Source organism: Echiichthys vipera, assembly GCF_963691815.1.
Source record: "Echiichthys vipera genome assembly, chromosome: 12".
NCBI lineage: Eukaryota > Metazoa > Chordata > Actinopteri > Perciformes > Trachinidae > Echiichthys > Echiichthys vipera.
Window position 1 is genome coordinate 18172717 of NC_139837.1, and position 19576 is coordinate 18192292.

Consider the following 19576-nt stretch of genomic DNA (forward strand, 5'->3'; position numbering starts at 1 on the left):
ATTCTCCCATATGCATGATTAAAGTTACTCCCCAAAACTGCTTTGGTTTAGGTTTTTCTGCTCCCTACTGACACCAGCAATTTGGACAGAGACAGAGCTGAGAAACAGCTGACACCAAATCAAGGCCTGCTCGCAGTAATTAAATCCTTTCTTCAGGGCGTTTACACATCCACCTTTAACTCCAGGGGATGCTGTGAGTGCATAGTGGAACCAGAAAGAAATACAATTATTTTATTAAGTCAGCTAATAATACATGAGTTTATGTCCAGAGATGCAATTGGACAATATGTTACTTAAATTCATATTATTTCTAAAAATCTGAATTAATTGGCATATTGCGAAAAACCGCATGCAGACCGGGGATAACCCCAGCCTGCCAATTACCTAAGCAGGCTCTGTGTTTCATCCAAGGCAGATGAAAAACGCTGTGTGGGGCTCTTATCGGACGCAACAGAGCAAATTAAAATTTCACTCTAGTGTTGCTAATCAGCACTGTGCTGGCTAGCCAAGACAGAGATGTAAACAAACCGACATAAACAAATGACTGACGGGAAGGATCAGAGAGCGAGAGATGGAGGGAGAGAGAGAGAGAGAGAGAGAGAGAGAGAGAGACATACTGAGAAGGCTGGGGTTAAAGTTGGACTGCTGACACAGGGGCTTTACCCTTCTCCTGCCCGTACACACACACACACACACACACACACACAAACATACACACACACACACACACACACACACACACACACAAACATAGAGAAGGGACACACCTCACGAACCTTAAAAAAATCTTAACACACTCCCTAGAATAAAAAGAAGCGCCCAAACACACTCACACACACACACACACACAAATGCACGCACACAAACACCTGCGCCCATTTCCTGACCAGACTCCACGGGCTGTCTGTCCGATGCAGAACATGTATCATAAATTAAATTCCAGCAGCAACAGTCAGGCCCATCACTATGCACAAGGCTCCCTGAGATAGCCGCATAATACAATGTGACATTGATGCATTGCTCCTATTATAAAGTCTTTGTTCGTATCACACTAATAATTCATAAGAGAGAAATGTAAACAGTATGCACTGGAGAGCACTGCGCAGGAATCATTTCAAGGTAAGCACATTACCAAGGACGGGATTGGGTCCATAGTCTTTGATATGTAGAACTACTGAGTTGTGATTTCAATTCTTTCAAAAAAACAAACAAAAAAACTAAGGCAAAACACTGACCATAATAGTGATACATTAGTGGGAATTACGTATCCATTCATTTTTTTTTATTAGGTCAGATTTTAAATGGGTTGCTGCTGCAATTATTGAAGCAACAACACCATTTCTAACTTGCGAGGTCCTCATTATTATCTCCTAATTACTTTCATTGTTCTCTGTGTGTTGTGCGTGTTCTGATTAGTGGATAACTGACAGATTCTTGTTACACATATAAGTTCAGGCAGAATATGCTGTTTCAGTTATGATGTCAGCCTATGTCATTAGGATTGCATATATGCTGTTGTATTACTGCACATAAGCAGGGAGAAACACACTTTGAGCAGGAACGGCCTGGATTTAAAGCAGCTAACGTGTAGACAAACATGCAGACACACTTTCGGGCAGAAGGTCACACACTGAACACGGAATATTGCTCTGTTCTTCCTCAGTCAAATAGGTCACAGTCATTGAAAAAGTAGTAATAATTTTGATGAGGGAGCAGGTTCAACACCCACATCTAAATAACATATGTATCTATGATATGTGTGACAAAACACACACACAGTTGTAGGGCTCTGTCTTCATTTTGGTTAGTGGCGAGACAAGTGTGTGTGTGTGTGTGTGGGGGGGGGGGATGTAAATGAGGTGCACTCGTTTCACTCACAGCTTGCTCCTGAAGAGAGGCCGTAGGGAGGGAAATTGAATTTGAAAGAGGGGAAACTGTGCCAACAGGTGACAGAGGCATGCTCCGACCAAACGCACTCTGAAGTGAAGCGCAGTCATATCACGGGGCCAATTTGGAGGCAGTATTATGCACTACACCGCTCGCCTTTCTCACACAGCCTGTCAGCGCACAGGAGAGCAGTGCTGCCGCTCCAAATATGAATTAAACATAGGGCTTTTGTAGCGCGAATATACTGCTGCTGAAATGTTTGTAGAGTCTGGGAACAAAATAGTCACACATGCACCTATAAAATAAAACATTTGCTGTATATAATGTTAAATGCACAATTTTTTAGGGGGCTGGTTTGTTGGAATTATATGGACTAAAACACATGAATAGTGTAGAATATGACTCATACCTGTATGCTCTGACTGATATGCTATCTGACTTTCATTAAGGTGTGTTTGATATGTACATTCTTAATGTCCAATCTGCACATAATCAGTAATAATTACTCTAGTAAGAAATAAAATGTAGGTTTCTAGTGACCATTTTATCAGTGCATAATTTGATATAATCAATACCGCAGCAAACCCTCCCACGCTAAAACATTCACTTAATTTCCCCAGCATCCAACGCAAATTGCCTTTGATTGAAACAATGTTGGCTAATGAACTGCTTTTGTTTTGCGAGAGGCAGCTATGCTCAACCACCTTACCCTCCAGTCGTCCAGATGTGCCATCCAGCAGTGCGAATAATTTAGTGCATCAAAAACAACCGAAGAATAATGGCTCCTTTGGAGAAACGCTGTGTTTGTTTTAGGGCAGAGTTCTGAACTGGCAGCGACTCCCTCCCCTGGCTGTAGGTCTGCACACTATTGACACATCAGTGGTTGAGCACAGGGTCTGGGGACACCCAGGGATCCTTGAGTGCAGTCTCCAAAAACAGTGGGAGGAATACTTGAATAATCAGTTACACTTTTCTTCCATCCCTCAGCTGTTACAACTGAGGTGCCCTCGAGCAAAGGCGTTCAACCCCCAACTGCAGCAGTGGCCAACTGAGCTCAGCTTGCAGGGGTTGTTGTGTAAAATTGTGGTTGTGAATAAGAAGGTTCCTCCTTATTTGTTCTCAATATCAATGCACAAACTACTGTATTTTTTATTAGGTACCATGCAGGTTATATGATACATGTTGGACAATTTCTCTAAATTCTGCTTGAAATTATACATTTATAGTAAACCGAACAAGCAAAACTGGACAATCATATCCAATTCAAGATTATAACTCCACATGAAGACACGTTTCCTTTTTGTTAATGTGAGCTGATATTGCAGTGTGTTTGAACGTCCTTTCAGTGTGAAAAAAATATGAGAATAATTATCTGGAGCAGCCTAAACCTTCATAAAACTTCAATTATTGCGTTGGACGGCCTCCAAGTCTGGAGTATTCCCAAAGATGTGAATGCAGCATCACTACAGCGCCATGGACAAGGATCCCTGCAAGAATCCTCCTTTTTTTCTGAATGCAGTATCTGCCCAGTGGGGCCACAGGGAGCCAATCAGATGGCAGACTGGGTGTCAACTGTGAGCTGGGAGTACTGAGAGCTTTAAGCCAGTTTACCACCACTATTCAAATCCCGAGCTGCATGGGAATAAATCGAGGCGCACAGAAGTGCTCCATCTCGATACGGAGCGCGCAGAGACGGTGTTTGCGCGGCCGCGGTGTCCGTTTCATTTCCCATGATCATTTAAACATGAAGAGATGGGAAATATTACAAAACGCTGGATTTTATAATTATCGTTCATGTACATTTTCTGTACGAATGTTTTACTTTGTTCGACCAGCGCCTCGAACACAACACGTCCTCTAAACAGGGCGTTTCGCAACGTGTCTGACACCACGTCGGCAGAGAGGTGATAAAAAAATGAAATAATATTACACAACAAAAGTATAAACTATAGAAAAGTGAGGACGATTTAGCCTATCAACTAGTATAGGGTCATTAAATAGCCTGATCAATAAAGCTGGTGTATGACAAATTCATTTAGCTGTGAGGTTTTCTTCCATTTTTATGTCATGTTAAAGCTCGGTCAGATCTATTAATCAACATTTTTCCATAAATCACAATTATGCACATGTAATGGCCTTTCTTCTGCATGAAATCTCCTTGATATAAAATATTAACCCATGACGTTTGGTATAATTCACTTACTAACTTGAATCCTCTCCTCCAAACATATGACCATTGTCCGAGGTACACGGACTGTATTTGTGGTCAACACACACACACACACACACACACACACACACACACACACACACACACACACACACACACACACACACACACACACACACATACCACCTATTAATTGGCACGCCAAAGTTTCCAAAACTTACCTGCGCCCTGCCGAGGCCTTGCCCTCCGTTGCCTGGACTCATTGAATGCGGGTGGTTTCTTTGCTGCCCTCCCCAGCCGTGGGCCGAGGTGGCTCCATACTGGGGTCCTACGTCTTTCCCCAGGCCCATGCCGGCTTGCTGCTGAGCCGTGGAGCCGCTGTAGTCTTGATATGCACCGCCATAGCCCCGCATCATGGGGCTCGGGGACGTCAGCAGTTGGTTGAGTGTCGGGGTGGCCCCCGAGGGATGCTGCTGTTGAGTTTGTCCTGGGAACCTCTGAAAACCACCCGAAGCGGCTCCCAGGGGCGACTTGCCATGGCTTGCTGAGGAGTTGCTGCCTATCATTATGTCCCCAGGTTGCCGGCATCCAGAGGGGCCCATCATCCCGTAGGTCCCGCCACCGTAGCCCGCCCTGTACGCCGGGTACTGATTGTACTGGCTGTTGTGGTACCCTGCTTCGTGGGAGTTCTCCATGCTGTTATGTGCCGAGGAGTGCGTTATCCCCATCCCACTGCTTTGCTGCTGCTGTCCGCCATGTTGCTCATAACAGGGCCTTGGAGTGTAATAGTTGTTATTAAATTCAGAGTTGTTAGTTGGCCCCAAGTTTGAGTGATCATACCTGGTACCCATCATCCTCTCTGCGGGTTTACAGGTGAGGTCCCCCTCACCTTTTCCTGGCATGTGCTGCTGCTGTGGCTCCCCCTGGCCCCCCAACAGGTTCTCTTTTCCACCGTGGTGTTGGTGATCCATACCTCGGTCCCCACGGGGCCCCTGACCGTTGTTATTGGCGGTGTTGTTACTTTGGATCTGTCGCTGCTGATGTGGCGCAAATTGGCCGAATTGCGGCGGCGGTTGCGGCTGCTGCTGCGGCGGCGGCGGCGGCTGAGACTGAGGGGGATCTCCGCTCCCCACACATTTCAGCTTGTGGTTCGCGATCAAACCCGTTTCCATCGAGGAAGTGTTTGAATTAGTCGAAACCGAGGCGGACGTGAGATTATTCCCATCCTTGTCGTGGCCGTCCGAAGGGTTGTGAGTCGTGGAAGTTGAATGAACCATGTTGAGCTCGTTTCGGCGGTGATGGTCTACATTATTCAGAGTCCCATCTCCGGCACCCAGCATCGGTCCAGTCCGCTGTACAGTTCCTCCTCCTCCTCCTCCTCCGGATTTCCCAGAATTGAGCTCCTGACCCAAACCGCTGTTTAATTTCTTATTTTTGTTATTAGTTCTGGTCGGAGCCGATGCAACTTGCGCAGCCATGGTCACTCCAACATCTCAGCGCGCAGTGACAGCAAGCCCCGACCAGCCTTGCACACAGAGAATAATACAAGAGGGAAGAAAAACCCAAGCTGGGAGGAGAAAATATATTCAGTGGAAAAGCAAGCTTTGTTCTAGCGCTGGTATTGCTGTGGTGGTGAAATGGTGCGTCAGTGAGGCTTCATGTTGAAAGTTTCTCTGCCAGGTTTAAACGAAACTTTTTTTCTTCCCCCCTCCGCCTCTCCTCCATCTCGGTTCTCGGTAATATGTAGCAGCGTCTCCCGGAGCCCTTGTGGCCCAGCATGGCATGAGAGAGAGCGGGCTCTACCAGCTTATCCACCTCCAGGGCTCCGGCGCGCCTCACTTGAAAAACCCGGACTGGAGTATCGAGACATTACGCACGCTGCGTCTGATGTGTCTGTGTTTTACGATGCTTATGAAGGTTGATTTTACGATTTGAAAAGATACATTGATGGTGGCAGTACTTTACATGACATATATGTCCCTATTGTCATTAAAATATCCAGATGTATTTAATATATGCACCTCAGACGTTAAGGGAATGATTCATTCCCCGGAGTTTGAAGTTCTTATATTATTTTTTTTTTTTAAATAACCGTGACACATTGGTCATTTCTAATTTACGGACGGACACTGCTTTTAAGCTCCACATGGATCCTTCAAAAAAACACACCCGCAGATGTTAAGTTTGCCCAAGCGGGTTTATTCGCAGTACTCCAGATCGGTTTTTCCCTCTTCCCATCTTCTCCGTCCCTCGGCTCAAGCCAGTTCTCTGCAGCTCTGACAGGAGTCGGACACGCAGCCACAAGCTGTGCGCAATAACGTTGCCATCGGAATAAGAATGTAATCACACTTTATAGCAGCTATAATTTTGTAATATCTCAGTTCATCCCCTGCGTGCTCCAAACACGTCTTTTCAGCCTGAAAAGGAGTTATCCCCCCCTTCAACAAAGAACTATAGCAATCGTGTAATAGGGCAAGTATGGAAATATCACAAACTATATAATATGTGATCACAGATTTTTAAAAATGCCATCCAGTACTACCAGGGCACTATAAACTCCTTGTTACCATAGGAATGTAATATATTAAAAATATTAAAGCCTTGTCTTGTTTAAATAAAAGTCTACATTCTTTAATTCCCTTTGTTTGATTTACTTTGTCAGAGAAAAGCCTGTCTGAAATGATAATGAGATTTTAAAAAAGGGGGGGAAAAATCAACCCCAGGCTGCAGTGTAAGACCACACAAAACCAAAGTCTACAAGATATGCTAACCCATCAGTGGTATTCAAACATGAATGTAAAATAGTGCTTAGTAAAGAAGCTGGGGTGTCTGTTGGGACTGAGCAGAGGGTCTGCTTTGATGAGATCAGATGCATTTGATCAACAGAGGGAGCTGTGGATGAAAGAGCGGTGGAGGGGAGAGGGGGTGGGGGTGGGAAGCGATGGATTTGGGGATGAGAGTTGTGCTGAGGATGGCCATGATAATGATGATGACTGCTGGTGGTGGTGGGTGCAAAACCAAGATGCCAGTAGTGGAGGTATAGATGATCATAGTAATGGTGATGACTAGATCGTAATGAAGAGTTTTCCAGCACCTATTTGTTGCTGCAGGTCACATATTGGTGAATCAAGGAGGCACAATTCACTCTGCCTGTGTATAGTGTAAGATAATTCAGTATGAAGCCATGTCCATGACAATGGGAAGACCCCTGCTGGAGATACAGTGTTAGTACAAGTTAGAGCTAAAAAATAAATAAATAAATGTATAAAAATATAACTAGAAACACACCTTCTGTAAGAACTGAGTAAGGGTGTAGGAGAGCCTTACGCGAAATGTTTCACTACTTGTGTAACATTAAGAAAACATTTCTATTACATGACAGAAAGAGGCTTAATCTTACTTTTCCCAATGGAAGATCACTCACAGGAGAATAAAAGCGAGTGACAGCACTAGAAACCTCTCCCAGCCATTTGCCTTTATGAGCCCATATGGCAGAGGATAAAAGCTATAACGTTGTTATGGTCCAACTACAAAGTCTCCATGGTGTTCACCATTCAGCATACTCAGGCCCAGCCTATAGCATCAACAAGACCAGATGGCTATTTATCTATAGGACACCCCGAGAAGACATCACGTTTACACTCTCTGTGTATGAGAGTGTGTGAGAGAGGAAAACGTGTAGGTGACAGAAATTAACTGCTGTTGGTTTGTGTATGTGTAGACAAAACAGTATCTCCTTAAATGATCAAGAATTTCTTCATGTTAGTGCTTCATCGCTGCTTATGTGCACCTTTTCTGATTAGAACAAGCCTCATCCACAACCCTTCCTGCTCTCTATACTTTGTGCACATGACGGTTCTGGCTCCCATCAGTGTCCCAGATCAAAGCCTCGACTCTGATCTCATCTAGAGCAACACTAAGGCTGACAGTGAGGGGACCTGGAGCATTAGCATATTCTATGATGGCGCCGGGCTTTTCAAGCCGTTGCCTCGGCTGCAGCTCTGGGTGTGCGCGCTGTGGCTTTGCAACTCTAATTTTCCTCTCTCGCTCATTAAAAAAAGCCCACTGTTCTCCTATTAATTCACAGACACACTGATCTGTTTGAATGGCGAGGGTGGGGTGTGTGTGCGGGAGGAGGGAGGTGGAGGAGGGCAATGGCTCAGCGCATTTGCATTTATGTTTAATTTATAACCTTCAGGGGCCCCCTGATGCAGCAAGATTGAAACAATAACTCCAGACAAACATGGGGAAGAGAGGAGGAGGAGCCGGAGGAGGGTGGATGGAATTAAAAATATACAGATCTGGGATGGTATGTGCTTTGCATATGTGTGTGAGAGTCTGTGTGTGCGTTGGTAAGAATGCAGTTACTGCGTGTGCATGAATTTATGTGAGTGTTCATTGGTGCATCAGCATCAAGGTGTATCTGGGACTCACACACATACACAGAGAGAAAGAGAGAGACAGAGAGACAGAGGTCTCCAATCTGCAGGGGTATAACATGCTATGGTGAGTGTCTGTCAGGAGGAGAGCTGGAGTCTGTTCCGAGGGAGTCTGCAGGGATCTCCCCCTAGCAGCACAGAACAGAACAGCACAGCAGACAGCAGACAGCAGCAGCAGCAGCACAAGCCTGGCCAAGCACAGAAAGTGGGTCAGCCCAAAACACACACATGCACACGCAGACATGGCTCAGACGGATGCAGCCTGGTGTCACACTGTGGGTGAAAGAGAAGGAGCACTGAAAGATGGCATTGATGATGGTTTGTGTACGTGAGAGAGAGCGTGGTATATTTTGCATGTGTGATGTTGAAGGGTTGGGGGGCTTGTTTAAGATAAGATGAGGGGTGGATGGGTAAGGGGGGGGGGGGGGGTTTGGCTGAGACAAAAAAGCCTGCCATTGTGAGCACACCCTATGGAAGTGCATCAAATTGATCCATAGTCTTTTCATTTCAGGCTTGGGTAAATAACAGCATTTGCATTGATCAGTCTGCAAAACCAGGCAACGATGGGCTTGGGAGCATACGGTATGTACGTGTTAGGATGTGTGTGTGTGTGTGTGTGTGTGTGTGTGTGTGTGTGTGTGTGTGTGTGTGTGTGTGTGTGTGTGTGTGTGTGTGTGTGTGTGTGTGTGTGTGTGTGTGTGTGTGTGTGTGTGTGTGTGTGTGTGTGTGGCTGCAAACAAAACACGTCTCTTATTCCTTTCTGCTCCTTGTGGAGTCGAGGGCCTCACCAGAGCCCTACAAATGGCTATGATGGATAAAATGTTTTCAACAACACTTGCGGAGAGTGGATGCTATTGTGTCCGCCTGTACACTGAAACACAGAATCACAGAATTCCCGAGACGCTGCATGCTCTATTTATGTGTTATGAAAAACATGACTCAAAAGAAAACGGAAAACAGCAATGCTCTACTTTCACTGTCAGCTATCTTGTGAAGTGTGAAGAGGAGGAAGAGGATGAGAGCAAGATACAGAGGAAGAGGAGAGGAGAGTGATTTTCTTCATCCACAGATCCTATCCTGGAGGTGACAAGGGACCGGGCTCTCAGGTACCTCCCCCACCTTTTACCCCCCCATACCTCCATCTCCTTCTCCCCCTCTGATGCCTGTCACTGCTCCTCTCCTTCCCTCCCTCCCTTCTCCTGACTGGAGGAGTGTGTGAAGTGTCCCCCGAGAGGCACAGACTCAAAGACGGTATTTACAAGATCCACACTGAGCCCACTTTTAACTGCCTGTGAAGAACTTCTCCCGCCGCCTTTGATGTGCAAACCTAATGGGGAAGAGCTCGCCGGCAGTCATTGCATATGTTAGCGAGGCAACGTGAGCTAATCTGGTAGCGTTGCAAGGTAGACTTCATGCTGCTTGTAGTAAGTGAACACTTCAAATGCTGTATAGCTTTGGTGCATTGCTGCCCTTGGAAAAGTCCCTATTGGCATTAGCAGCTGACACGAAGCATCAACTGTTACAGCAATTTAGTGGCACCAGCAGGAAAAAAGGAGTACGTTGTTTATTTCATGTTGGACTTAGCATATTCATGAATTCATACAGAAGCCAGTTGATGTGAAGACTATTGTAAAAACTCCATACGACGAACAAAATGTAAAACAAATGACGTGATTATTTCAGTTATCCAGTTTACAGTAAGTGCATAAACACATCCTATACTTATTCTTTACTGGGGGGTTTTGAGAAGCGGTGCAATAAAGAGCCTTTTGATTCCCCTGCCACTTGACATTTGTACCCAGATGGGATGACTAACATTAACAAAGGACTCAGCAGAGCGAGCTGTCCCACATGGAAAAATCCGTTACAGTCTGCAGACTGTTTAAAGCACTTTTTTTTGTTCTGCTTTCTGGCATAAGTGGTATTGAGGAAAAAGAACTAAAGCATCAGAGCAACCAGCGCCCCTGCCTTCTGTCAACTAAAAAGGTCATAGGTCAGATGTATGCACACACACACACACACACACACACACACACACACACACACACACACAAACACACAATACGCAGAGGTAAAACACTGACGCTCTGTCCAACTTTGTTTTATCTTCAACAACGCCAGAGAAGGATGTCTTTCAGAAAAAAATAGAAGCATTTGGAACGATTTTGAATTAGGCTAATTAGGTTTGTGTTTTGTTTGTTGTTCAGGAGGCATGATCAAAGTGATATTTCACCAATTTGTGTCAGCTCCGGAGGAGAGGAGGAAGAGTTTGGAGAATGCTGCCTATTAATCTCTACAGGTTCAGCGCACTGTGCGTTAGGGATGGTAATCAAAACAAGAGAATTATGAATAATGAAAAGTGTTGATCAGAAATGAAACAAAACAGTAGATTTATGCTTTATTAGTGGGTTATTAGTAACAGGATTGAACTCTGTGGGTTTTTTGTTCATATTTTCCTGTTTAAAGGGTGTGTGTGTGTGTGTGTGTGTGTGTGTGTGTGTGTGGGGGGGGGGGGGGGGGGTTCAATTTCAATGCATGCTCAATCCTCCCTGCTCAGCCTGAGTGAAGAAAAATCAAAGGGATGTGGATGGCTTGACCCAGGAGCTCAGAGTCTGAGAGCAACTGGCTGTTTTGATCTTATCTAATATTTATGAATAACTTCCTTGATATTTCCTTCACTCCATGAAGCCGTCCGCTTTTACAGTGTTACACAATGATGTCTTAGAGGGGCGATGACGGAGATCAAACGGGGACTGGGCTCAGAATACAGAGCGCATTCTCTCTCCATAGCCTGGGAGGAAACTCAGCAGCAAGCTATCTAACGCTGTGTGATTGAAATACAAGCTCTACTAGGCTGCAGCGTGCAGTGTGATGATATTTGTATTTGCGTCTCTGTCAAAGGAATATGGGTGCAGAAAGGGAAAATGCTGTCACCGTTTCAGCATAAAGATGTGTGTGTCTGTGTTTCTGTCTGTGATTGCATCCTATGCTTCTTCGCCCGCGCATATGTGAGTTTTCTGCAATGGAGAAGATTCCACAGTCTGCCTATCCGTGGCTTTCACAGAGCCACAGAAGTCCAAGGCTGTTTGGATCAGTAATGGCCTCAGATGCTTTTCACTATCTCTCTTCACAAAAGTCAAGTGTTCTCAACATGTTATTTGCCCAAAGTGGCCCTGTTCCAAGGCTCTATTGTTAGCCTAATGGAGGCTAGACGACACTAAGACTCTAATTATGGACACCAACGATCAGCCCTGATAATATTGCAAGCAAAGTGGGTAATTTGTGGCTGTTGTGTTGAAGGGTTGAGGGGAGGCGAAGAAATGGCAGGGGTGGGGAGGAGATGAAGGGAGGTGGGGAAGTTGTTTTCTTGTGTCATCGCCCCGTCGACCGTCACCCTAATCATTCCCCCAGAGCAGAGAGCCAAGATGTGGGCACAGCAGGAGAATATTAATGGACTGTGTGACATTATGGTTCCCACCCATTCAAAAGGAATGTTCTATTACATTATGGGCCATCAACAGGTGATTTCTCACCACTCACTAGGCTTCATCCAAGTATACTCCTATTTCATAAAGTGCCTGCACGGCACAGCTCAAGTGCCCATTCGTCTTATTTAATACAGATATTACACATACAGTTGACTCATGCTTATAGATCAATGGCTTGTTTGTCACTAAGCTTGCTGCATAGCTTTCTTCATATCTACCTGAAAGATCACCCGATAAAAATTGATTGAGAGCCAAGATTTGATTGAATTGATTTTTGCGTACAAATAAAAAAGGTGGAGCAATACCAACTCATCTCTGTATCATAGCACTTTCTAGTAACCTAATTTCCCCCAACAATAGCTACTGTGAAAGGTTGGACAAAGCTTGGCCTTTAGTCTAAGTGCGGCCTGAGGTAAACAGCCTATCACGATCAATACAGTGTAGTGTCAGAATTGGCGAGACAGACACCAAAGCAACTCAGCAAGCTTGTGCCTATTCTGTCAACACCCAAAATCAAAGCCCTCTCCCTTGAGTGATCTGTCCAAACAATTAAAATGGAACCTCTTTGTACCATCACACTTAACATGTCAGACAGAAAAATGAAATGAAATGAAAGCAGCTTCGTGTATTGGAGCTGAATGCCGTGACGCCTCCTGTGACAAGCCCCACGGAGAGCGCAACACGCCACAGGAATGACGGCACTGTTCAAATTTTAAATATGTTTTGACACAAAATCAAAAAGTTGCTCAGCATTATGGGGGAGAGATTCCCCCGTTTTCTGTATGATCACTTATTAGAGCCCTAGGTGAACGAGGCAGAAATACTGACACCTGAATATTCTCTTTGCACCTTCTTTGACTTTTTTTTTTTATATAACAGATTTGGAAATCATTTTACATTGTGAGATATCATTTCATAGTAAGATTGAAGCTCTGATCTCTCCACATCTGAGGCTCATGAAAAGCCACCAGTGATCAATGAGGATTCTTGCGTACGTTGCAGGGTTTCATCCACCTCAAATTCTCCCTTCTGGTGTCCAAAGCTAGGTTTGCTGCTGTTCCATTTCTTATTATAGTAGAATAGAAGATTTGACAGCTTTCCTGTTGCAGCTCCGACAGCGAATGTTGGGCTATTTCTAAAAATCCTGAAAATACACTGAACTAGAATAACCAGGATTTGTCTGTCTGTTTGAAAGCTGATTGGCTTGATGAATTTGATCCCAGAGGCATACTGATTGGAGAAGAACTAATCAGACGACCAATCCCATCAATCAAAAAGCTGCCATCTGACATCTTTTTGTCATATGACAATGCCGTTGCGTGGCGAATAATACATTTTCCTTTCAGATTAATAAGCTTGAGTGGCTTTAAACATAATGGAAAGCAAGACTATTTCATGGGCTTTCACTGTACTCTATATAATCCTGAAGATGAAATTTCTAATCTTCTACCAAACAGGGGAGAGGTTTTTCTTTTTTAAAGCAAGACCCCAATTATGCCCAGCCACAAATTAGCATGTTTAATGCAGCAAAATGTTTTAATAAAGAATAAAGCAAGGCAGCAGAAAACAAAAGCCAACTGGGTAATAAGATTATCTCTGCCAGGCGCCCAGTGCACATCATTGTAGTTCACACAAATGGAAGAGATTATAAGTCACATTCAAAACAGCCTAATCCGTGAAAGACTCCCGATATGATTACTTTCTATTACGTTTGGTGACTGAGTGTGATGGATTTATCTGGAATCCTGAGGAGTCTTTAAAGTACAGTTGGACATAAAGGCAAAGAGCCAGTTGAAGATTAGTTGCATCTATCTGTGATAAGCTTCAACAGTTTGGCAACAAACAGAGATAAACATAAATCTGAAGACCAGACGATGCAATAGACATTCGACAGCTATAGATTATCCCTGCAGATGAGATATGTACATAATGTATCCAAAGGAGTTTTCCTAAATACACAAATAGATTATTAATTTATGTCAAGAAATCCAAAGATTTGAAAGTTTTTGGTAACTAAAGGACTCATCGCCACATTAACTGCTTTTACGGGTGTCACAATGTTCTTAGTCATTGTTGTAGGTGTTCCTCCGCTGTGTCGCATCTCTCTTGGGCCGGTTACAGCCTCCTTCATCCCTGACCTCCCCTTAGTTCCTGACAAGGTCAAACATATCCCATTATGGAGAACCAGGCCTCCGCTTTTGCCAGTATCATAGTTGTACATTGTGAAGGTCAGGGGCTGCATAATGAACTGGAAAATGTCAGTTATATTACTCCCCATTTAAATAGTGGATTTTCCAGCACCAGGAACAAGGGTGATATTTACCCTTTTTTCCTGCTTAGGCCCGGAGCGAACAGTCCTCTTAATCCAGCTTGGGGTGTGAAATTGAGTCGTATGTGTGAGGGAATGCGATTTCCTGGTTCCAGAGATGAGTGGGTCTGCTATGTTATACTACACTACAACCAAGTCTTCTCCACCAAGGGAAAGACATGAGGAGAAAAACTGTAATACCTCCTTCCCTGTGCATTTGCAGTGCCTACTGAAAATCACACACTGGATGCTAAAAAACAGAAATGATGGCACTGAAGATAAGAGGGAAAACAACAGCTAAATAAGATAATAAATACATGATTGATAGTCTTCTAATGCCAAAATATATGCCCACTGACGTGATGGAGCAATTACTAATTATTAGTCTGATTATTCACATTTCCCAGCACACGCACACCGATATGAATGTCAACGGCCGCATAAATTAGCGTGAGAATAAAACAGGAGAGGCGACAGGGCTGAGATGACAAAAGGGCATCCAAAGGAGAATGTTAATAATGATTCCTCTAAAACAATTTCCATTAATTTTCAGCCATCTCGCCGGGGAGTAATATCTACATGCCCGAGGCAGGTTTAAATTGCATAGTCTGCTTGAGAAAGGAGACGAAGACTCCCCAGTGTCCAGCTGCTCTCATCAGAACAGGAAGACTCAAAGAACACCCGGGAGACAGCACCACAATAGTGGATGCTAAGCTATTAGCACAGCATCAAATCAGGAGAGAGACAAACTGGAAACTCATTGTTCTGAACGTTGCTGTGTAACAACACACATGAGAGACATGTGCAAGACAATGCTGGATTTGCTGGATTATTTCTTCACTTGATGTTAGGCCCATTATCTCAGGTGGACAGTACTGCCAGAGTGTTGATCTATCTGTGCTGCCGGCTGCACAGCTAACAGACAATGTCAAAGGTAGGACGTGAATAATATGATGATTTCATATTCTGACTCCCTGCCAGGGAATATGTCACTTGGACACCGGGTCACATACCCAGTCAGCATGTGAAGGCAGAGCTGGGGCCGCGAGCTTTGTCGAGAGGAGAGGGAAGGCAGCCAGCTAATGTCACACATACCAGCATCAGGGATCTTTCCAAACCCCCCCTAAAGTTGTTCTGTGGTGGAGCTGGCAGTTCACCTCCCTTCAGGGCCAACGTGAGCCCGCTTTGCACAGTGACACCGGGCATGTCTCCTGGGTTTGGGCACACCTGGCAGACTGTCAGCGGGCACAGGTTTTAAAAAAGGGCAAAGAGGACAGGGAGGGGCTGGGGCTATGAAATATCTTAAGGCAAGACATATCACCACAACGCTTTAGCGAGCAAATCAGCTGTCTCCACTAGCCTTTTGATTATCACCAATATACTGCATATATATATATATATATATATATATATATATATATATATATATATATATATATATATATATATGATTATGATTAAAAATATTAACAGAAGCTGCAAATACTTTATATTTTCATCGTTCAAATTATAACTGTGGCTTGGTGTGTGTGTGTGTGGGGGGGGGGGGGGCTCTCTTTTCACGCGATAATTACTCATAGGCGTACGAAAACACATGAAAGCTGCTCATGAGCCGCAATAAACCCTGCATGAATCATGTTACACGTATTATTGACAGAAGACAGGCTGCCACACTGACCGGGGCTAGTTGTGCACACAGATTTAAAATGACAGACGACAGGACATAAGATGTTAATTAGACGTGATATAGTTCTTATATCATTCATTGCAGCATTAGAAATGCTAATGGTGATTCATCTTTTTTTTAATCCTGCAAACTTTAGATAAGCCCCCTCTGGTGCACTGATTTTTATGATATTGTACATTCAAAACATGATACAGTTTCTGTATTTTCTCTATCAGCCTCTGGAAATAAAATATACCATTATAAGTATTATTGGCAGATATATGCTTAATACAGATATGTCAGTATGCATAGTTTGTCTAGAATGTACTGAGAAGTTTATTTTTCAACTCCAAAATGTCCACATCTGCTATAATTCTATAAAAAAAAGCTAATCAACGGGATCCTTATCAAAATGTTTAGGTTTGAGTTATTCCTTTATTACATTTTTATCTATATTGGATTCGGCCTAAATAATCCAGTATGAGTTGGGCTCTAAATATGGTACTCTCCGCAAACATTAAGGACAATAATAACACATACATGCTCTGTCAATTACTACTACAGCCGTACAATCAATATAGTCCACCAAGTGGCCGATTGATTTTAAAGCTCAAATAGTTTTCTAGCCACATAAATGTGAATTGTATCTAAAAAAAAATAATTTGTGTCTCTCAAATGCTCAGGATTTTAAATATTGGTCAGTTTTGCTGCAGTGACCAATAATAACATAGATAATACAAATAAATTTAGTTTAGTGTTAGTCCATGTATTTAAAATCCAGTCCATTTAATTTCTTAGATTTAGATTTATGTTAGTGGGGTGTCTATTTTTTGTTTCACATTTGGATCATGGATGGTCCAGAAAAAACCCAAAAAACAAAATCCAACATTGGTCAAATATATTGGTCTCGCTTGGCTGTCCATTATATACAGCATTTATCAGTTTTATCTTTAGAATGAATTTTAAAACATGCAAGGGAAATACAAAACCATCCAGCAGCACCAAGCACACATTTAGCATCTCCTCCGACAGTCATTCACACAAGACCATATACTGTAATAATAAAGTTTCCACCCAATAAAACTTTTCTAATATCCTGTCCCTCGCCTGCTTCTCGAAGAGGTTAGATGTCTCATTTGCAAGTGAGGGCCAGGAGAAGAGACGGCTGCCCACCAGCCTGTCTGTCAGAGGAGCTCGCTGGGGAGAGCGTGTGCACAAGCTCGAAAGAGTGTGCGTGCGTGTTGATTAATATCAGGAGGGCAGGGCAGTGCTCAGGCTACGGCTGTCGGTGAGAGCGACAGAGGACAGTTCTTTTCACTGCCGCCCAGGGAGAAGTCTGCTGGCAGAGGGGGTAATGAGCCAGAAACAGGCTGAGAGGGGAAGGCTAAGAGGAGAGGAGTGGAGGAGGCACAAGGACAGGCCGCCACATTCTACCCCCCGCCCCAACTCACACACACCCTTCGCTCAATCTCTCTCTTAGGCTGCCATCCCTCACCCACCCACAGCAAGCCAAGCACCATCAAGGTTCCCCTGTATTTTCTTCTTTTTCAACATTCCCTACTTCTTGCCGTCTGGCTCTCTGTCTGTTCTGCTCTATATCACATACTAACTGGAAAAAATACATTTGTATGTGCCTGCATGCACACATTCACAGGTTCCGCACACACGCATCCTTGCATTCCTAGTCATATGGGGCCTTTCCATCGCGTAAGGTAACATGCACACTATGCACACTACATTACACCCAATTACTGTGACTAAGGTAGCAGTTCACCAAGGTTACATGGTTTAAAATAACCTGATTTCACTAATAATGCAATGTTGTTTTGTAAGGATTTTCTTCATTTGCTGTTTGTGTAGTTGCTTATTATGTTATAACAAAGAATAAATCAATAACAGCTCTGTTTTTTCAATACAGTAGCTTGGCGATGTGTTTAGCCTAGCTTAGCCTAGGGACTGGAAGTTAGCCTTCATTAGCTAACACATTAGTTTTGATAATGTCCGGAAGGATTTGTGGTAACCAAACACAGACAGGACCACAAAATGAGAGGTGATTATTTAAGCTTTACTGCATCCAATTACTAAAAGTAAACTATACTTAAAGCTGCTCTGATCAATAACTTTCTATTACCAAACCCACAAAGAACCGTATTGTCACCAGATTTGGCCTGTTCAAAAAACACACAGAGGGTTAGCAGCTAGCCGGTGAACATAGTGGAGCATTTAGCAGCTAAAGACCCAAAGGAGTTGGTTGTGACCAAAACAGGGCTAAAGGAAGACAGAGTAGGACTTACATTTGCCAGGTTGCCTGAAGCTCTACACTAAATGACTAGAACTACATAATATGATTATATGTCAATGTTGTGTTTACAGCTTGTTCCGCTGCCCCTAAGTGGCCAGAAAAAAAAATCAATGTGTGCAGGTTTAACTTCTAAATTTAACCATAAATTCTAAATGCACAATTCCATACTGCTGCTCCCACTGTCCTCCACAGCCTTGTGCAGCGCTTCACCATTACATGGAATAAAAAATGTTTCCAGGCCCTGTAGATCTCTCTGACTACACCAACACTTGGACAACGCTAATAACAGAGATGGCCTCAGAGCAGGAAGCAATAAAAAAAGACACAGCCACAGGAAAAATGGGGCAGCATGTTCCTTTTCACGGTGGCCAGAGGGTGATGAGGTAAACAAGAGGCCATGGGTGGGGATTAAGAATGGATGTTCAGTGTTATGGCTGGGTCGTGGTGTCAGGGGCTAGTCGTGCTGTCTGAGAATATTACCCTACGGATGAATTTTGAATTTTAAAGCATTGGCCACTCCGCTGTGTGCTCTCCAGATGGAGGATTGAGACTATCTGTGGAGAGAGGATGCATCTACTATGACTTATGAAAGAGAGCTGTGCACTGGGGGTGGGAGGGCGGGGCGTTGGGGGGTGGGCAGGAAATTACATGAGCAATTTCATAAATGGAGGGGAGAGGCTGTGACTTCCTAAAACATCTGTGAAAGACAGGGGGAGGGAGCGGTTAGGCAGGGGAGATGGTGAGCGAAGGAGACGACAGGGAGAGAGATGGAGGGAGGCGAGAGGGAGCGTGACGCTAAGTGTGAAAGAGAGAAGAGAGGAGAGCCTGGGCTTGGTGGTAAATGGATATAACTGGGTGAGGGAGGCAGGGGCAAAGTGAGAAAGAGAGAGGCTGAAGAGATGAAAAGATGAAGAGGGCAGATTTCCCACCAGCTGAGTGAGCACCTCTATTACCCTTTCACTCTCCCTCCATGCCTCCCTCTGCCATTCCCTCCCCTTCCCCTATCTCTGCATCCTATCAGCCTCAGTGTGGCATCCTCTCACATCAGATTAGCTCCAGCCCAGAGAGACGATTCAAACTCCTCTGTCAAAGTTATTTAAAACACATCTAATGCTAAGGCCACGCTCCCGTCTGCTCCCTCCCACCATCTGTCTTTTTCCCTGTTTGTCCTTGTCGTGGCCCAAACTTAGGTTGAGGCTGGAGATCCAGCCTCTGCAGCTCAGCTGGGATGCACATCTCCCCATGGCGTCAAAAGTCACTATCAATCAAACATGAGGGTGCGGGGGAGGACCTAGGTGTGGCAGGAGGCAGGAAGG

General features: G+C 44.2%; 1 protein-coding gene across 3 annotated transcripts in view; it reads right to left on the reverse strand.

Moving 5' to 3' along the window:
• Positions 1-5766, reverse strand: part of LOC310954539 (AT-rich interactive domain-containing protein 1B-like) — a 189295-nt gene extending 183529 nt beyond the window's left edge. For all 3 annotated transcript variants that reach the window (XM_083924050.1, XM_083924051.1, XM_083924049.1), the window contains exon 1: positions 4279-5766. In XM_083924050.1, coding sequence (XP_083780176.1) covers positions 4279-5535 — 1257 coding nt within the window. In that variant the 5' untranslated portion in view covers positions 5536-5766. The remainder of the gene's footprint in view (positions 1-4278) is intronic.
• Between the last annotated feature and the right edge of the window lie 13810 nt (positions 5767-19576).